This window comes from Aquarana catesbeiana, linkage group LG05 (genome assembly GCF_042186555.1).
Source record: "Aquarana catesbeiana isolate 2022-GZ linkage group LG05, ASM4218655v1, whole genome shotgun sequence".
NCBI classification, from domain to species: Eukaryota; Metazoa; Chordata; class Amphibia; order Anura; family Ranidae; genus Aquarana; species Aquarana catesbeiana.
The window spans coordinates 184,263,303-184,282,394 of record NC_133328.1 but is presented as its reverse complement, the minus strand read 5'-3'; the positions used below and the strand labels follow the sequence as shown (position 1 = coordinate 184,282,394).

The following is a 19,092-nucleotide window of genomic DNA, read 5'->3' as shown; positions in this document are numbered from 1 at the left end:
TTAAAGGGAATTTTACATTGCATACACTTGATTTCAGAGCACAAGTCGGAGCAGTTAAGATGATGATCCGACCTGGATGCGACTTCCATTCAAGTCAGTGGGCTGAAATTGTGCCCAAGTCAGACGAAAGTAGTGCAGGAACCTTTCTCAAAGTCGGACCGACACAAATCAGACCAGTTAAGATGACTCTCATAAGGAACCACGGTTTTGGCATGTCATGCGACTAGTGCTTTTCGAAGTCAGAGCGCATGTTGGACCAGTGTGAACCGGCCCTTAATGAGTCTCCATTAATTTAGAATGTTCAATAAGTCACCTGATCTGACATTTTAAAGGATAAGGTCACCTTTTAGAAAAAAAAAAATAATAAATGCACATTTTTATTTTTGCAGGAAAAAAATTAGCATTTTGTTAATTTTTTTTCTTTGGAGCCTGTAAAGCATTGCACCAGTGATCAGCAGCCATGCAGGTCTCCTTCAGATCTGTCAGTATATCCGTGTACCCGTACGGGCAGGCAGATACACTGACAGGAAGAAATCAATGACCTTCAAGCCCCGACAACCGGGGGGGGGGGGGGGGGGGGGAGGGATGGGCCTAGCGGCTGCAGCATTATGAAGATATTACATGTTCCACACTAAAAACAGTGGTGGTGAAATGCAGGCACCAAATAAACTAACATAGGGTAACTGTTTGACTTGCCCAGGCCTACGTCTTTGACCATAGACTTGTGTATTGCTTACCAAGCATTGTAAAGGTCTTTCCTGAACCTGTCTGGGCCCACTGCAATAAAAAAAAATAAAAAAAAAAAATACAAAAAGCACGTTAGTATTAAATATAAAAATACACAAAATGTACAACTAAGGGCCTGTTCACACCAAAATATGTGCGTGTGTGTGTGGGAAAGGGACAGGTTGTCTTGTGTTACCTGATACCATCTCAGAATACTAAGTTCACTACATAATGCTAAACTACCAGCTCACTGAAACTAGGGTTGTCCAATACCACTTTTTAGTACCGAGTCTAAGTACCGATACTTTTTTTCAGTACTCGCCGATACGATTACCGATACTTTTTTTTTAATGTCACGTGACAGTTTTTTTTTTTTGCTATTTTTTTTGGGGGGGGGGGGGGGGGGGGGGGGGGTGAGGTTGTATGTGTAGTGTGTTGTTTTTTTTGTTTTTTCTTTACAATTTTTATTTTTTACAATAATATTTTTTTATTCTTTATTGGTTTTTTTTTTAATCAGCCCTTTTGGGGGGCTTTGGTGAGATATCAGGGGTCTTAACAGACCTCTGATATCTCCCCCTTGAGACAGAGAAAGAGACAGAGGATAGAGATTCCCCAGTCCCCTTTCTCTGCAGCGTCAGCTGCACTGAGAATGAATGGAGAGAAGACAGCGGCTCCTCTCCATTCATAAACTGACACATTGTAATCACAGGAGATTACAATGTTTCAGTTATGTGAATAGACAGAGTCAGCTGACTCTATCCATTCACAAAGGAAGGAGGAGGGGACGGAGGAAACTGAGGGGAGAACGGAGGGGACAGATAAGGAGAGAGGAACGGAGGGGGAGAACGGAGGGGACAGATAAGAGAGAGGAACGGAGGGGGAGAACGGAGGGGACAGATAAGGAGAGAGGAACGGAGGGGGAGAACGGAGGGGACAGATAAGGAGAGAGGAACGGAGGGGGAGAACGGAGGGGACAGATAAGGAGAGAGGAACGGAGGGGGAGAACGGAGGGGGACAGATAAGGAGAGAGGAATGCAGGGGACAGCGGAGAGGCACAGAGGAACGGAGGGGGCAACGGAGGAGGATGCAGTGACAGTCAGCTGTGAGATCACCGCTGTATGTCACTAAAGCTGGTGAAAGCTGCTGGGGGAGAATCTTGTAACTCCCCACGCGCCGATCACAGCTGTCCTCTAGATATCGGGAGAAGCATCGGAGCATTTGCCCGAGTACAAGTACTTGGGCAAATGCTCGGTATCGGTGCGATACCGATACTAGTATCGGTATCAGGACAACCCTAACTGAAACAGTGGAAAGCACTGCATTGTATCCAGAGAGTCAATGATGTTTTCTGGTTCAGAGATGAGAGATCAAAAAAAGGGACAAGAGACAGCTCGAATATTTTTTTTTAATAAAGGATACCCATTCACATAAGGGGTGGGGAGGGAGGAGGCCGGGATCTGGGGGCCCCTTCTAAAGCCCCCCGCCCGCAGACCCCAACAACCACCGGCCAGGGTTGTTGCGTTGTCGGAAAAAGGCCCTTGTCCCATCAACATGGGGCAAGGTGCTTTGAGTGCATGCTGCCTGGTATGTTCAGGAGGGGGGGTGCTCGCTCATCCCCTCCCTTTCCTGACCTGCATGTTCGGAAAAGGTCTGGTATGGATTATGGGGGGGGGGGGACGCCATTTTCTTTCAAATTTTGGTATGGGGGGGGGGGGGAGAGAAATCAGATTCCATACTAGACCGTTCGGAGCGGACCCAAGCCGTTTCCTTTCGCAATTTTTTTTACAGCAATTTTTTTTTTTTTTTTTACATTCAGCTGTCAGCGGGGAATCCTGCTGACAGCTGATGACTCATCAGTTGTTAAGGACGCGGCGGCCGGCTGGGCAATGCATGTGCCCGGCGGTCACGATCACTCGGGGCACACGGAGAACCGGGATCTGTGTGTGTAAACACACAGTTTCCGTTCACTGAGGGAGAACAGACAGATCGTCTATTCATACAGAATATGAACAGCGATCTATCATCTCCCCTGCACAGTCCCCTCCCCCCTTCAGTTAGAACACACAATAGGGAACACATTAACCCCTTTCACTGCCAGTGACATTTTTACAGTAATCAATGCATTTTCATAGCACTGATCACTGTAAAAATACAATGGTCCCAAAAATGTGTCAAAATTGTCCGACGTGTCCCAATTAAGAAAAAATGTAATGTAAAAAAAAAAAAAAAAAAATTATATATATATATATATATATATATATATATATATATATATATATATATAATATATATATATATATATATTTATTTTTTTTTTTTTTTAAGCCATAAAACTATGCCCTATTTTGTAGACGCTATAACTTTTGTGCAAACCAATCAATATGCTTATTGCGATTGTTTTTTTTACCAAAAATATGTATAAGGATACATATCGGCCTAAACTGAGGGGAAAAAAAAACTTGTTTTTATATATTTTTGGGGATATTATAGCAAAAAGTAAAAATATTGTGTTTTTTCAAAATTATCTCTTTTACCGCAGAGGTGACTAAATGCCACCAAAAGAAAGCTCTATTTGTGGGAAAAAAAGGACGTCAATTTTGTTTGGGGGCAACGTCGCACGACCGCGCAATTGTCAGTTAAAGCGACGCAGTGTCCAATCGCAAAAAGTGCTCTGGTCAGGAAGGGGGGTAAAAATCTTCCGGGCTGAAGCGGTTCCACCAACGGATGATAGAAAAAAAAAAAAAAAAAAATATGCACATACGGAATGCCCGTGTGAAAGGACCCTTAGGGTTTTCTCAGTATTAGAGAACTCAATACAAAGCTCCAAAGAGCCCTGACCATAGAGTTCTGCTTTCATATTATTTTGCTAATACAATTATACAAAAATAAATGCCAATTCATTGCAACCATGACAGATTTCTGCATTTGACATATGTATTTCAATGTCAATGTAAAAAATTCAAGTTAGACTTACCGGTAACTTGTTTTCCTTGAGTCTTTCAGACAGCACTTGAGAGAGTGACTCCTCCCCTTGCCAACAGGAAACACCTCTTCCACCAAACTTTAAAAGGAGGCTCCTTTCCACACATTGTCAGTAGTAGTAGAGAACCTCCGGCCCCAAACTGGAACACATAATCGAGATATGATTAGTCACAGTATATATATGAAAAAACAATAGGGCGGGATGCTGCTGTCCTGAAAGACTCAAGGAAAACAAGTTACCGGTAAGTCTAACTTGAATTTTCCCTTATCGTCTTTCAGGACAGCACTTGAGAGGATAATAGAGACTTACCCCCCTAGGGAGGGACCACAGCCTGCAGAACCTTTCTGCCAAAAGCCTGATCACCTGCTGATAGGAGATCCAGTCTGTAATGACGGACAAACGTTAAGTAGCTTGACCACGTAGCCGCCTTACAAATCTGATCTGGGGTGGCACCAGCTCTTTCTGCCCATGTAGTGGCCTGGGCTCTTGTTGAATGAGCCCTAATTCCCAGCGGGGAAGATAAACCCATTTGAGAATAGGCTACAGAAATAGCTGTCTTAAGCCATCTAGCCAATGATGCTTTGATGCTTGTTGGCCTTTCTTGTTTCCAGAGAAAAGAACAAATAATGAATCTGAAACTCTAAACCCTCCTGTTACTTCCAAATACTGTAATAGGATACGTCTTACGTCTAAATTGTGAAACTGCTCTTCCTTTGCACCCGAAGGGTTAGCAGAAAAGGTTGGTAGAGTAATCTCTTGAGACCTGTTACTAAAGCTTGCCACTTTTGGCAAAAACCCCGGATCTACTTTAAGGACAACTCTATCAGGAAAAACTGACAAAAAAGGCTCTTTTACTGATAGGGCGTGCAGTTCACTAATCCTTCTTGCTGAAGTAATTGCGACCAGAAAAATAGTCTTCAAAGTTAAATTCTTTAGGGATATGGCCTGTAAAGGCTCAAATGGTTCTTTTGCCAGAGCCTGCAGAACCACCGAGAGATCCCAATTTGGGAAATGCTTCACCGGTACCGGTCTCGACTGGAAAGTGCTTTGAAAATCTCATGATCAGAGTTTCTGAAGATAAGGATCTCTCCAGATAAACTCCAAGGCAGCCACCTGCACCTTAGAGTGCTGACCGCCAGATTCTTGTCTGCACCCTTTTGCAAAAATTCCAGCACTGAAACTAGGTCTTTAACCCCCCTATGTTCGGAATGACAGAAAGAAACATATACTTTCCATACTTTGGCGTAAATATCCCTGGTTACCTTTTTCCTACTGGAAAGCAACGTAGCAGTTAAACGTTCTGAAAAGCCTTTGCTTCTCATTAATTGCTCCTCAGATACCAGGCAGTGAGCTTTAACCTGTCTACCCCTGGATGAAGCACTGGCCCCTGAATCAACAGATCCTGACTGAGCGGGAGATTGCCAACTGCAGAATCGTGGAAAACCAAGCTCTCTTTGGCCAATATGGAGTAATCAAAATGACTGATACTCTCTCTTTCAGTATTTTCCTCAACACTAGAGGGATTAATCGCAATGGAGGAAAAGCATACCCCAGGTGAAAATCCCACGGATGTGCCAGAGCATCTATCCCCTGAGAGCAAATGTCTCTCTGAAGGGAGAAAAAATTCGGGAGCTGCGTGTTTTGTTTTGAAGCAAACAGATCTACCTGCGGAAGGCCCCAAACACTGGTGATTAATGCAAACACCTTCCTGTTCAGACTCCACTCTGATTCCTGAACTTTTTGTCGGCTCAGATAATCCGCTACTTCGTTCAATGTGCCTTTTAGATGGACTGCGGATAGAGATAGTAAGTGGTTCTCCGCCCACTCCAGAATCTCTACTGACAGTAAGTGAAGGGCCCTGCTTCTTGTGCCTCCCTGTTTGTTCAGGTAGGCTATGGCCGTGGCATTGTCCGACAAAATCTGGACATGGCAACCTATGAGGTTTTGAGAGAAGAAAGCTAATGCTAGGGCAACTGCCTTCAGCTCTCTCCAATTTGAGGATCTTTGGGCCTCGAACTGGGACCATGTTCCCTGCGCTAAGGCTTGACCCATGTGGGCCCCCCATCCCTGCAAACTGGCGTCTGTTGTGACCACTTTCCCGGTCGGAAAAGACCAAAGAAGACCTCTTTGCAGTACCACCTGACTTTTCCACCACCAAAGTGAACGTTTGACTCTGGTGGGAATCTTTACTTTTGTATCCAAACTCTCCGTCCTGTGGTTCCATGTCCTTAGAAGGAACCTCTGGAGAGTCCTGAAATGCAGCCTTGCCCATTGGATGGCTGGCATTGAAGAGGTTAATGTCCCCAGAGCCGACATAACCTTTCGGACTGAAATCAGTTGATTTGTTTGTAGTGCCGTTATTACCCTTTGGACCTTGATCTTTTTCTCTTCTGGGAGAAAAATCTTTTGCTCCACTGAATCTATCAAATAACCCAGAAACAGTACTTGCTGAGCTGGGATGAAATTTGATTTTTGAACATTCACTATCCACCCTAGTGACTCCAAATGACTGCGGGATTTGTTCAAATCCTCCTGCAACTTTTCCCTGGATGGGGCAAAAAAGAGGAGGTCGTCCAGATATGGAATTACCGCAATCCCCTGGAGTCGAAGAGGGGCGAGAGCTTCCGCCATTATCTTCGTAAAAATACGAGGAGCTGACGACAGGCCGAAGGGAAGGGCCCTGAACTGAAGATGTATAATCTCCTTGCCCATATTCACCGCAAACCTCAGGAACTTCTGGGACTGAGGTGCTACAGGAATATGAAGGTAAGCATCCCTCAGATCGATTGATGCCATAAAACAATCTTTTGTCAGAATGTTTCTGACCGTGAAAATTGAGTCCATACAAAACTTTTTGTATAGGACTGACTTGTTCAGGGGTTTTAGGTTGAGGATAAGACGGAAGTTTCCGGATGGTTTTCTTATCAGAAAGATGTGTGAATAGAAACCCTGACCCTGTTCTTCTGGGGATACTGGTATCACTACCCTCTGGTGCCTCAGATCCTTTAAAAGGTTCTTCATGGCCAGAGCCCTTGTTAGAACCCTTGGTAGGTTTGTTACAAAGAATCTTTCTGGCGGGCGATCCGAAAACTCTATCCTGTAACCTTGGGACAGCATGTCCAAAATATATAGACTTTCTGTCATGCTGGCCCAAAGGGGAAGGAAACTTTGAAGCCTTCCCCCCACTGGTACGCACAAGTCATTGTGCTTTACCGGAGGCTGCAGGAGGATGGAAAAGGACATTTCCTTTGCCTTTACCCTTCTGCAATGCCCAATTTTTTCTTTTCTCCTGGGGTTTGGTTTGTTCTTGAGCCCTTTGGGAACGAAAAAACCGTTTAACTGGCTGCTTTTTCTTTTTGATGGGAAAAGACTTCTTTTTATCAGCAGTTCTATCTAGAACCGCATCTAAATCAGGTCCAAAAAGCAAGTCACCCAGGAACGGTATCCCACACAGCTTGTTTTTGGATGCCGCATCCCCTGGCCAAGTTTTCAACCACAGAGCCCTTCTGGCTGAGTTGGCTAGGGCAGCAGATCTAGCTGTCATTTTAATTGATTCCGCTGAAGCATCCGATATAAATGCGACAGCGGCAGACAGAGTTGAAAATGAATCCAAAATTTCTTGTTTTGGTGAGTCTGCTGAGATATGGGCCTTAAGTTGCTCTAACCAGAACTCCATATTTCTGGATACCACTGTAGTTGCCATAGTAGGTTTAAGATTTCCCATGATGGATTGCCAAGCCCTCTTTAGTAGCTGGTCCATCCTTTTATCCATGGGATCTCTCAACACCCCCATGTCCTCGAATGCCAAATCTGTAGACCTCGAGACCTGGGAAAACGCGGCATCTAGTTTGGGGTTTTGTTCCAAACCGCCGCTGGATCTTCATCAAAAGGGAAACGCCTTTTTAAGGCTTTGGGAAAGAAAGGCTTTCTCTCTGGCTCTGCCCACTCTTTCTTAATAGCTTCAGAAATAACAGAGTGTACTGGGAAATTGCGATTTTTGTGCTCGCTAAGCCCTGCATACATTTTATCATGCAGAGATAACTCCTTTCTTTCCTCCTCCAGACCCAGTGTGGTATAGATTGCTTTTAACAGGCCATCTACCTGTTCTAAAGACAATTTAAATCTTGAAGGTAAATTTTCTCCTTCCTCACCCTCATCAGAATCCTCAGATTGAGAGGGGGAATGTCCCTCTGGGGTAGGAGATGCCTCAGTCTCCATCACCGGGACTATAAGTGAGCCTTGGGAGGACTGTGAGGTAGTAGGCTGACTCAGGGATGGGTTTGCTAGGGAAGAGCGAAATGATTGAATAGTCGCATCAAGTTCCTTTTTAACTGATGCAATCAAGTCGCTGCAAGCGGAAGAAGCTTCTTCTTTAACTAGCAAATCAATACAAGCTTGACATAACGTCTTCTTCCATCCTTCAGGTAGCTTGGATTTACATGAAGGACATTTTCTTTTTGCCACTGGATCAGAGCTCTTGGCCTGCCATGAGACAAAAGAAGAAACCATCCCAGTGAGACAACCTGTCCTATACCCAAGGATGCTCACCACAGGTGCACAGTAAGAGCTAACTGCTTTATGTGCCCAGACAGGCCCCTGCCACCGGGGGGGGGGGGGGAGATAGAGAGAGAGAGACCCCACAGTACAGGGAAGACAGTATACAACTGCACCTTACCTGGGCCTTGCTGGTGCCTGTGCCTGTCCCACTCGCTGCCGCCATCGATTCCATCGAGGAGCGCTTGCTGTGTTTGTGTGGCTAAACGCCGGTTCCGGACTCCAATAGCGCCAGTGCGCCGGACCAGAACCGCTAAATAAGCACCAGCCCCGTTCCTCCCCTTTCCCTCTGCGATTACCGGCGGAAATGACGCCGCACGCCTGTTCCGTGGGCGCCGCCCCCTCCGGATGCCTCACTTCCGGCGGATGGAGCCCCGCTGCCATCCCCAATATGGCGGCGGTGCAATGAGCAACAGGCGGTGGACCTGAGAAAAAAATATAGTAAACGGCCACCGCCTGTCTTGCCGCCGCCTAGGAGCGATGCCCACGACAGTCGGACTCACCCTGAGCCCATATGAAGAGGGAGAGGGAGCCCAGCCAGCAGCACTTCACCTCAGCTGTGGAATGGGAGGAACAGCTCTCATGAGGTAAAAGGTGTTTGATGAAAAAAAAAAAAAAAAAAAACCAGGAAACCTGAGCTCCCAGGACAGCACCTGAGAGCCCTGACTTCCCCACGAAGTGTTCCCTCCGGAGGAAACACAAAAACTGACAATGTGTGGAAAGGAGCCTCCTTTTAAAGTTTGGTGGAAGAGGTGTTTCCTGTTGGCAAGGGGAGGAGTCACTCTCTCAAGTGCTGTCCTGAAAGACGATAAGGGAAAATTATATTTCAGTAAGGATATATTTTTAGCCACAGCTCTATCCAGCAGTAAAGACTAAGAAAATGCAACTCCTTCCAACCCTAGAACTGCTGCCTTTTAGCTGCAAGTGTCATCAATGGCCTGGTCCTATTGAGAATCTACTAGATCACTGATGGCAAACCTATGGCACGCGTGCCACAGCTGGCACACAGAGCCCTCTGTGGGCACGCAGGAGCTCTGGGCACACAAAGGCTCCTCACACTTCACTAGGAGGACAAAGCACCCAGTGTCCCGGCACTGCCTACCTCCTCCAGATCACACAGCACTTTGACTCAGCAGGCAAGTCTTTGGAGAAAGTGCTGCAGGATCGACTCACAGACTGGCCAATCACCTCCCTCGGCCAGGGAATGAACAGTCAATTGACTGGCGGGGAAGGAGAAGTGGGCGTTTGCCTGGGGGTCACCTGTGTGCAGCTGCTTCGTTCCATTGGTGAGAAAGCCCAGAGCGGCTGGTGATGAGCCACGCCGTGTGACCATGTTCTGTGCTATGGTGATAGCAGGAGAGGTGTATATGGGTAGAGGGCGCAAGACAGGCAACATGACTGTCACTGCACCACTGCCGTACCACAGCAGAGAGGGGAGGGGGTGGCGAGTTGCAGAGGGGGGGACCAGATGTGTGATGGAGAGGAAAGTGTGCCATAAACTGCATGGAGGGATGTGATGCATGGTGAGGAGGTGTGCTACGAGTTACATGGCGATGTATAATGTGCTGTAGCTTACTGATGTGATGTGGCCGGACAACATAGAGGTGTAAGCTGAAAGCAAATACATAATATGTGCTAGAAGTTTACAGTGTGATGGAGATGTGCTGCATGGTGATGGATGTTGGCACTTTGAAATAAATAATTTGGTTTTATGTTTCATAGAAAAAAAAAAAAAAATTTTTTTTGGCAGTAGAAGAGTTTAGCGGATATAATAGAAACTTTTCTATTATTCTTTTCAAACCTTAGGGTTTGATCACAGTTTTTTCTGTTTAGAAGATCTCTAATCTCTGTTCTGTCTTCAAGAAAAGAAGTGACATGGAGTGGGGAATCTCCCTAATGGAGACACCACAATTAAACCCTGCAAGGCAAAATTTAGGTATAAAAAAAAAAAAAAAAAAAAAAAAAAAAAAAATGGAAACCATGAAAGAGCAGCTATCACTCCATAGTACAATCACCACACTAATCAATAAACCTGGATGTGATTGCTGACCTTCTGCCTTTGTGATTACAGTGCTTTCGACCACCTTAATTTTTTTAAATGGGTCCATTGCGTCAGGTGAGGAGACACCTCACAGTGCACATGGGCGATATTCTTTGGTGGAAGATTTCTGATACTTTGGAAGACTTACCTTTACTTCACTACATGAACTATGGTGGTGTTTTTTCTGGGCACTTGCAATCTAATTGGATGATCTAACTTAATTGGACAATATTTGGCATGGATCTCATTAATTTTTTACTTACAACCTGGTTCGATGATGTATGGGATTGTTTTCACACTTTACATTTTTCTGAACATGATTTATGATGATTTTTTAAATCCATGAGCTTTGCTGTTTATTTGCACATTTGAGTCAACGTTTGGTTATATTAAGTAGCACTTCACTGTTAGTAGGGAAACTTACCTTTCCTAACTATTCAAAAAGAAAAAAAAAAAAAAAAAAGTAAAAGGGGTTAGACAGAACCAGCTGTATACTTACTAAGCAAAGATAGTGCCATTGTAACCAGTCATACAGGATTCGATAATATTTTTTGCCACACATGAAAAAACTGACTCCTGCAATTATAAAAAGGGGGTGGGGGAGAGAAGGTTTTAAACAAAAACAAAATGGTTTAAGTACAGAAGAGGTCATGTGCTCCAAAAATCTCTCATTAAGAGTATTAGTTTGCCATTTTCTAACTACTCCACCCAAAAATAGGAATTTTATTATCACCATAAAATGCTTTTGACTCCATTGCGGGACAAAAGGGAAAAAGGGCAAAGTTCCACATGGTGTAATAATATCAGCAGCAGTGAGAAGATGCTTTCTTGTATGGCAGGAAGAGAGCATTAAGTTTGTGTGACACTCCAACCAGTGGCCGACATCAGTGCTTAGTCCCACAGTGGTAATTCCGTACTTGGCAAAAACCTACAAGAACGGAGCATAAGGGTGCCCTCCACAACCTATGCAAAATTAACTAGTCCCTGATGTTCAGCCTGACCAGCTAACTCACCAAGCAAGCCTTCCGAGATAGGGCAAGTGCTGAGGCAATGACAATTAGTTTAGACAAGTGTAGCACGCTCCAGTTAATGAGTGCTAGAAGTGAGGGTAGGAAAGTTTGGGCAGGCTTGTTTTCATTCTGGGCTGGGAGTGGCTCAGGGAAAGTTGGGTGATTGATAGTCACCATCACCTCCCCCTTCCTTCTAGAAGGTCCTGGAAGGAGAGGAGGGGAGAAGAGGTGGAGCTGCTTGAGGTATATGGGGAGCCTTGACCAATCCCCAATTTGGAATAGCAGGGGGGCAGGCCTCCTTAAATACCTGTGGTCAGCCCAGTTGGGGAGGAGTTGTTGGGTGAAAGAGCTGGAGTGAGAGAGCGTGGAGGCTGTCAGGCCCAGGGGGAGCTCCCAAGTCTGGGAGGGGGGGGGTTGTTGGGCTGGGGTGACCCTGGCCTCAGGCACATCCGGGAGGAGTGAAGAGATCGTGGAATCAGTGGCACATGAGAGAGCAAGAGAGGACAGCGGGAGAGAACACATGCTCAAGCGCTAACGTTTACCACTTGCCGACCGTGTCATGCAGATATACCATGTGTCCATGCGCAGCGTTTAGAGGCAGACACTTTGAGAGGCAGGAAGAAAAAAAAAAAAAAAAAACCTTAAACTTACCGGTAACGGTATTTCTACGAGTCTTTCAGGACAGCACCTGGAGAGAGCGCAGCTCCACCCACTTTCTCAGGAAACACTGCAGTCAGTTTTCTTTATAGACCGGACACTTCCACCATGGCCTCAGTTGTTTAAGAGTACCTCCAGCCATGCTGAAATTAGATAAGCAGAACATAGCAATAACACCACATTTTATAATAACTTTAGGGCGGGACATCGGTGCTGTCCTGAAAGACTCGAAGAAATATCGTTACCGGTAAGTCTAACTAAGGTTTTCTTACCTCGTCTTTCAGGACAGCACCTGGAGATGATAAGAGTACTTACTCTAGGGTGGGACCACCGCCTGTAGGACTTTTCTGCCAAAGGACTGCTCTGATGCAGAGAGCAAATCCAACCTGTAATGGCGGGTAAAAGTGGAGAAGCTTGTCCACGTAACCGCCTTGCAGATCTGTCCTGGAGAAGCCCCTGCCCGTTCCGCCCAGGATGCTGCTTCTGCCCTGGTTGAATGGGCCCCCACTCCTGCAGGAGGATCTACCCCATAAGCTTTATAGGCTTCATTTATGGCCATTCGTAGCCACCTACCTATGGTGCTTTTGGAAGCACCGTATCCCTTACGTGGGCCAGAGAATAGTATAAACAGTGAATTGGATTTTCTGAATCCTTGTGATCTTCAGATAATGTAGTATACATCTCCTTACATCTAGGCTGTGAAAATCTCTTTTACTCGTTGCGGATGGTGAAGGACAGAAGGTCGGGAGAACTATCTCCTGTGACCTGTGGAATACAGTTGAAACCTTAGGCAAAAATCCTGTGTCAGTTCTCAGCACTACCTGGTCCGGAAATATAGAACAGAAAAGTTCAATAATGGACAGGGCTTGCAATTCGCTCACCCTCCTGGCTGAAGTGACTGCAACTAAAAGTGCTAATTTAAGCGACCACATTTTGATTGTCGCTTCCTCTAGAGGTTCGAAGGGTCTTTTAGTCAGACCATGTAATACCAGAGATAAGTCCCATTTTGGAAAAAACTTAAAAAGGTACTGGCCTAGCTCTGGTCAGTGCCTAAAAAAAAAAAAAAAGGAAAAAAAATCTAATAAGCGGATCCTGGGATAAATTGTCTCTCCAGGAACACCGAAAGAGCGGCCACTTGCACCTTTTGGGTGCTAGTCGCCAACCCTTTTTCCATTCCTCCGTGTAGGAATTCTAACACTGAAACAACTTCCCTTGGTGAAAACACTTTACTTGCGCACCAGGAATTAAAACATTTCCATGTCTTAAAGTAAATCTTTTTAGTGACCCTCTTTCAGCTGTCTAGTAGTGTTGAAACTAGTTTATTAGACAAGCCCTTACTTATTAGGATCTGCTCCTCAGTAACCAAGCAGCTAGTCTGAAGTGCTCGATATTGGGGTATGAAGGGGCCCCTGGGTCAGAAGGTCTCTCTGTAAGGGAAGAAACCAGTGGGGTTCCACCGTCATTTTCTGTATGGTTGAAAACCATGCCCTTTTGGGCCAGAATGGGGCTACTGAGGTCATGGATGTAGACTCCCTCTGTAGCTTTTTTAGTACTAATGGAATCATTTGGAAAGGGGGAAAGGCGTAGCACAAGTGGAAGGTCCATGGATGCGCTAGAAGTGAGAAGTAAGTCTCTACCTTTGTATTGGAGCGGGATGCAAACAGGTCTATTTGGGGAGTTCCCCATCTTCCTGTTATTCTCTGGAATACGTCTGTATTCAGACTCCACGCCGATTCCAGTATCCTTTCCCTGCTTAGGAAATCTGCGATCTGATTCAGATCTCCCTTTAGGTGTACCGCCATCAGGGATGCTAGATTGGATTCCGCCCAGGACATAATTTGCAGGGCTGAGGAAAGCAACAATCTGCTCCTCGTGCCTCCCTGTCTTGTTATATAGGCCACTGCTGTGGCATTGGTCGACAACAGCTGAATGTGGTGACCCAGAACTTGGTCCCTGAAAGCCCATAGTCCAAGGAGAATGGCCCTCAACTCCCTCCAATTGGAGGATCTCCTGGCCTCTCTGGTTGTCCATGCTCCTTGGGCCATCTGTCCGTTCAGATGAGCACCCCAACCCCAGAAGCTTTCGTCTGTTGACGGTCTTCTCTCTATGGGAAAAGTCCAAAGTAGACCCCTGTCCAAATTTGACTGACTCCTCCACCACCATAGTTTTCTCTGAACCCGGGGGTAAATGATAAATTTCTCCAGCGGTTCTCCATAGGACCAATTCCTGAGAATGGTCTGCTGGAGATCTCTTGCATGGAGACGTGCCCATTGCACTGCTGGTATTGAGGACGTTAGGAGGCCTAGAACAGACATGGCTGCCCTGATTGAAATTGGCAGATTTGTTTGAGTCCCTTTTACTGCCTTCTGGACTTTTTCTATCTTGTCCTCTGGGAGAAAAATCCTTCCCTAAATGGAACCGATAGTATTAACCCAGAAACTTTGTCTGGGACGGGATCATGTTTGATTTTTCTTTATTGATGATCCACTCGAGACTCTCCAAATGTGTTCTTGTCTCTTCTAGATCTTTCTCAAATAGATCCTTTGTTCTGGAAAATAGCAAGAGATTGTCCAGGCATGGAACTATTGATATAACCTTTAGTTTGAGGGGTGCTAGGGCCTCTGCTATAATTTTTGTAAATATCCTTGGTGAGGACGACAGGCCAAAAGGGAGGGCTCTGAACTGTAAATGTGAGACTGGCTCTCCCATCTTGACCGCTAATCTTAGGTACTTCTGCGATGTCTAACAGGTCCTTGCGAGAAGTTCCTGTTTCAATGTGCGTTTTTAATTGCTTGAGCCAACGTTCCAGGTTCCTGGCCACCACAGTTGATGCCATAGCTGGTTTTAAAATTGGCTAGAGTCGATACCCATGCTTTTTTAATAGGGAGTCTGCTCTCTTGTCCATGGGGTCTTTTCATGGCACCCATGTCCTCGAAGTCTGTGTTCCTTGACACCTGTGAAAAGGCCGCATTAAGCTTTGGCTTTTTATTCCAGACCTGATCACTATCGTCCTCAAAAGGGAATCTTTGTTTGAGAGACTTAGAAAGAAAAGGGGCCCTCTCTGGGTCCTTCCATTCTCTTTTCACCATTTCAGATATAAACTTATGTACTGGGAATACCCGATGCTTTACTTCCCCCATACCCTGGAACATCTTATTGTGCAGGGACAACTGAGCCTTGTCTTCTTTGATGTTTAGAGTTGTATGTATAGTTTTTAACAGATCATCCACTTCATCTAAAGACAATCTATACCGAGTAGAAGAAACTTCTTTTTCTTCATCCTCCTCAGAACCTCGGGAAACACTTCTCTCTTCGTCCTCTGAATCACTGTCCCCTCTGGGTACAGGAATAAGTGGACGAGAACAGGATGGCGAATTGCCACTAATGTTTGGCTGTGCCGCCGGATGTTTATCCAAAAAAAGAACAGAACGACTCAAACGTGTCCGCTAGTTCTTTCCTAAAGGAGTTTAATAGTTCTCCTGGCTGGGTAGCAGGTGTAGCTGGGGAAGTTTCCTCCCTAACTAGATCTGCTATACAGGTCTTGCATAATGCTTTAGGCCATGATTCCCTAAGCGTATTCTTGCAAGACGGGCATTTCCTCTTAGGAGGAGAGGAATGTTTGACTTTCTCTTTGGCTTTAACCTGAACACCAACACAGACCCTTATATTAAAGCATATCCATATATACATAAACATGATAAATGGTTAACAGCTTTAACCCTTTAAACAAGAACAATCACCAGCTGCCCAAGAGAGGAGCTAACCCTTTAGCTCCTATACTTTTTACCGCAGCTTTCCACAGCGACTCTCGCCCACTGAGTCACTATATATAGATAAACACCTTCCTTAATACTATTAAATATGGAGAGTGGCGCAGGCTCCCTTGCACCCCCCCCCCCCTCAGGGAAGCAAGTGAGGGAAAAACACAAGCCCTTAGATAAAGTACAAGGACTCTCTGCCCCTGCTTACCTGAGCCTGGCTGGTGTTAGTGGCTCCAGCTACAGCCGTCTGCTCCTCTTCCATCAATGCAGAGCTGTAGCGGCGTTCGGCTGCTTTTATTTTACATTTTCCCGGTCCCTACACCGCTGCGCGGACCGGAAATGACTCCAGCTTGAGGCCGTCTCCTCCCCCAATGTTCCAGCGGCCGGAACCCGTGTCGCACCGCCCCCCCCGGCCGTTGTGACGCGCTTGCACCCAGGACCCGGAAGAAGCATGGAGGCTAAAACAAACAGAGGAGACGCCGCTCTCACCTCTGTGAAGCGCGCCTCCTCCCTGCAACCGCTGGTCTGATGGGGGGGGGGTTTACACCTCCTGCAGCCTGAACCCTCGCCGAGTATGAAGGGAAGCCGACACCAAGAATCCCCCTCACGTAAGGGGAGATGCTGGGCTGGCCTGAAGAAAAGACAAAATCCACAGGTATTCCCCATACTGTCTCAGCCTGGAGAAAGCGTAGCACACCCTTGGTTCCCTGCAGCGCTTCCACCATGGTCGGAGGAAACACTACAACCGAGGCCACGGTGGAAGTGTCCGGTCTATAAAGAAAACTGACTGCAGCGTTTCCTGGGAAAGTGGGTGGAGCTGCACTCTCTCCAGGGGCTGTCCTGAAAGACGAGGTGAGAAAAAAAAAAAACCTATATATTTAGCAGAGACCCTAGAGAATAAAATGGCGGTTATTTTATGTCACACTGTATTTGCACAGCGGCCATTGAAATGCAATATTTTTTTTTTAAAATATACACTTTAACCACTTGCCGACCAGCAGCCATCATTATACTGTGGCAGGTCAGCTCGTTCCCACAAATCGTTGTAGGTGTACGTCGCCTCCTTTAAGAGCTATAGCAGGCGCGTGCCCACTGCACAGCGGGGGAGCCAATGCGTGTGGTCAGTGGTCTTGATGTCTGCCAGCCACCCGTGATCGCTCCACAGAGAGCCAGAGCGGGGATCAGAGAAAGATCTGCTGTGCCTAGTGTTCAGGAACAGTGATCTCTCCTCCTCCAGTTAGTCGCCTCTGACCACAGTTAGAAACACCTCCCTAGGGAACACACTTAACCCCTTGATCACCACTAGTGTTAACCCCTTCCCTGCCAGTGTCATTTATACAGTAACCAGTGCATTTTTATAGCACTGATCACTGTATAAAGGTCACTGGTCCCAAAAAAATAAAAAAAAAATAAAAAAAAAAGTGTCAAAAGTGTCATAAATCTATCCCCTATTTTGTACACACTATAAAAATTTTGCGCAAACCAATCAATATACGATTATAGCGATTTTTTTTTTTTAACAAAAATATGTAGAAGAATACATATTCGCTTAAACTGATGGAGAAACTTGTTTTTTTTTTTTGGATATTATAGCAAAAAGTAAAATATATATATTTTTTTTCAAATGGCCGTTCTTTTTTTGTTTATAGAGCAAAAAATAAAAACCGCAGAGGTGATCAAATGCCACCAAAAGAAAGCTCTATTTGCGGGGAAAAACTGAGAGCAGACGCGATCGTCTCCGCTGCTTCCGGCCCTCCGATAAGCGACCGGAGCGCGGCGGAAGCCCCCTCTCCCACAACCGATAAAAGTGATCAAGCGCTTTTATCTTAAAAAGGAACGCACGCCATTCCTGAAAATACCGGGGTTATGGCAGCTAGCTGCTGCCATAACAGAGGTATTTAACATCAAAGTACCGACGTACAGGTACGGCGATTTGTGTGAAGTGGTTAAAGCGACACAGCGCCGTATCTGGTCATTAAAGGGGCAAATCTTTCAGCCCTTAAGTGGCTAATGAATTTAGGAAAAAAAAAAAAAAAACTCAAAAATAAAACCACACACTAAAAACTGTAAAGTTATCCCAATTTTTTGGGAGACTAAAACATGAAGTTACGCGAGAATCGTGATCTTTACTCTAAGCAAAAAAAAAATTGTGATTCTCATTTTAGCCAGAATCATGCAGCTCTACTGTTAGGGGTCCAGCACTGTGCCCAGCTGCAGTCTTCTCTCCCCTCTCCTCCTCTGCTCACAGGGACTCTGGCAGCAGAAGGAGCCATTGGCTCCTGTCAATCAAATGCTCTGAGCGGGGCCAAGCCGTGATGGGTTTGTCTACAGAGCTTTATAGATGCAGATCGGGAGCTAGCATACATTTGTGCCCCCATCGTAAGTGGCTTGCTGTAGGGGCACGCTGAGAAGAGGAGGAACCAGGAGTGTCGGCAGGGGGACCCCAGAAGAGGAGGTTTAGGGCTGCTCCGTGCAAATCCATTGTTTACCATTTTAATGACCAAAAAAATAAATAAAATAAAAAATCCAGACTTTACAATCACTTTAAGATAAGCACACAAACCTGAGTTGCATCCATATTTGCCACATAATCAAACGTAAAGACCTTTGGCTCAGGTTTGGAATGCAAGCGAATCATCTTAGGAGACAGTACAGAGAGGCATAGCCCCTGGTCACCATCACTGCCCAGGTTTCCTGCGACAGGTGGCCGGATTCTTACAAACACTTTTATGGAATCACCATCAGGACTGTAAAAATGAAGGGGGAAAAAAACCTCACATCATTCAAGAGTACAAAATAGATTATCAAAGCCTGAATAGCATCACAAATAATTTTATTTACCTTGTTGTTAGGCAGGTGGGAATATCAACCAGATCACCTGTAAAACAAACAATTCTCACGATTAAAGACCAATAAATTAGGTCCATGAAGGGATTATAAAATCTTTCTGAACCCTTTACATTCCTCAAACATGTGAGCATAGCATTACCTTCATAATCAGCTCTATTAGCCGTTTCAAAAACAGTCCTTCTCTCCCAAAATGCGATGCCTTGGAAGACTGAGCAGTAGACATGTGCAATTTGTTTAGTTCCGAATTTGTTTAATGAATTTTGAAAAATTCTTGAATTCCAGAAGTTCCGAAAAAAGCAAAAAAAAAATGAATGAAACGAAAACAAAAGAATTTTTTTCAGTGCACATGTCTACTGAGCAGTACTTTTACTGATACACCTCAACAAAAGCCAACAGCTAAGCCCACTTCAACCCGTGAGATTGTCACCTGGCAGACAGAAGGAGCCACACGATCCCAATTCTTGTACAAGACCATATGAGGACCTAAGCCATAGGATAGACCCCTATACA

The 19,092-nt window shown here is 45.4% G+C and overlaps 1 protein-coding gene across 1 annotated transcript in view; it reads right to left on the bottom strand.

The window, feature by feature from the left end:
* KIF15 (kinesin family member 15) overlaps positions 1–19,092 on the bottom strand; it is a gene marked incomplete in the record, with an annotated part of 170,400 nt that overhangs the window by 149,404 nt on the left and 1,904 nt on the right. Inside the window, 3 exon segments of the mRNA XM_073630416.1 lie at positions 10,804–10,880; positions 18,296–18,479; positions 18,574–18,610. Coding sequence (XP_073486517.1) covers positions 10,804–10,880; positions 18,296–18,479; positions 18,574–18,610 — 298 coding nt within the window.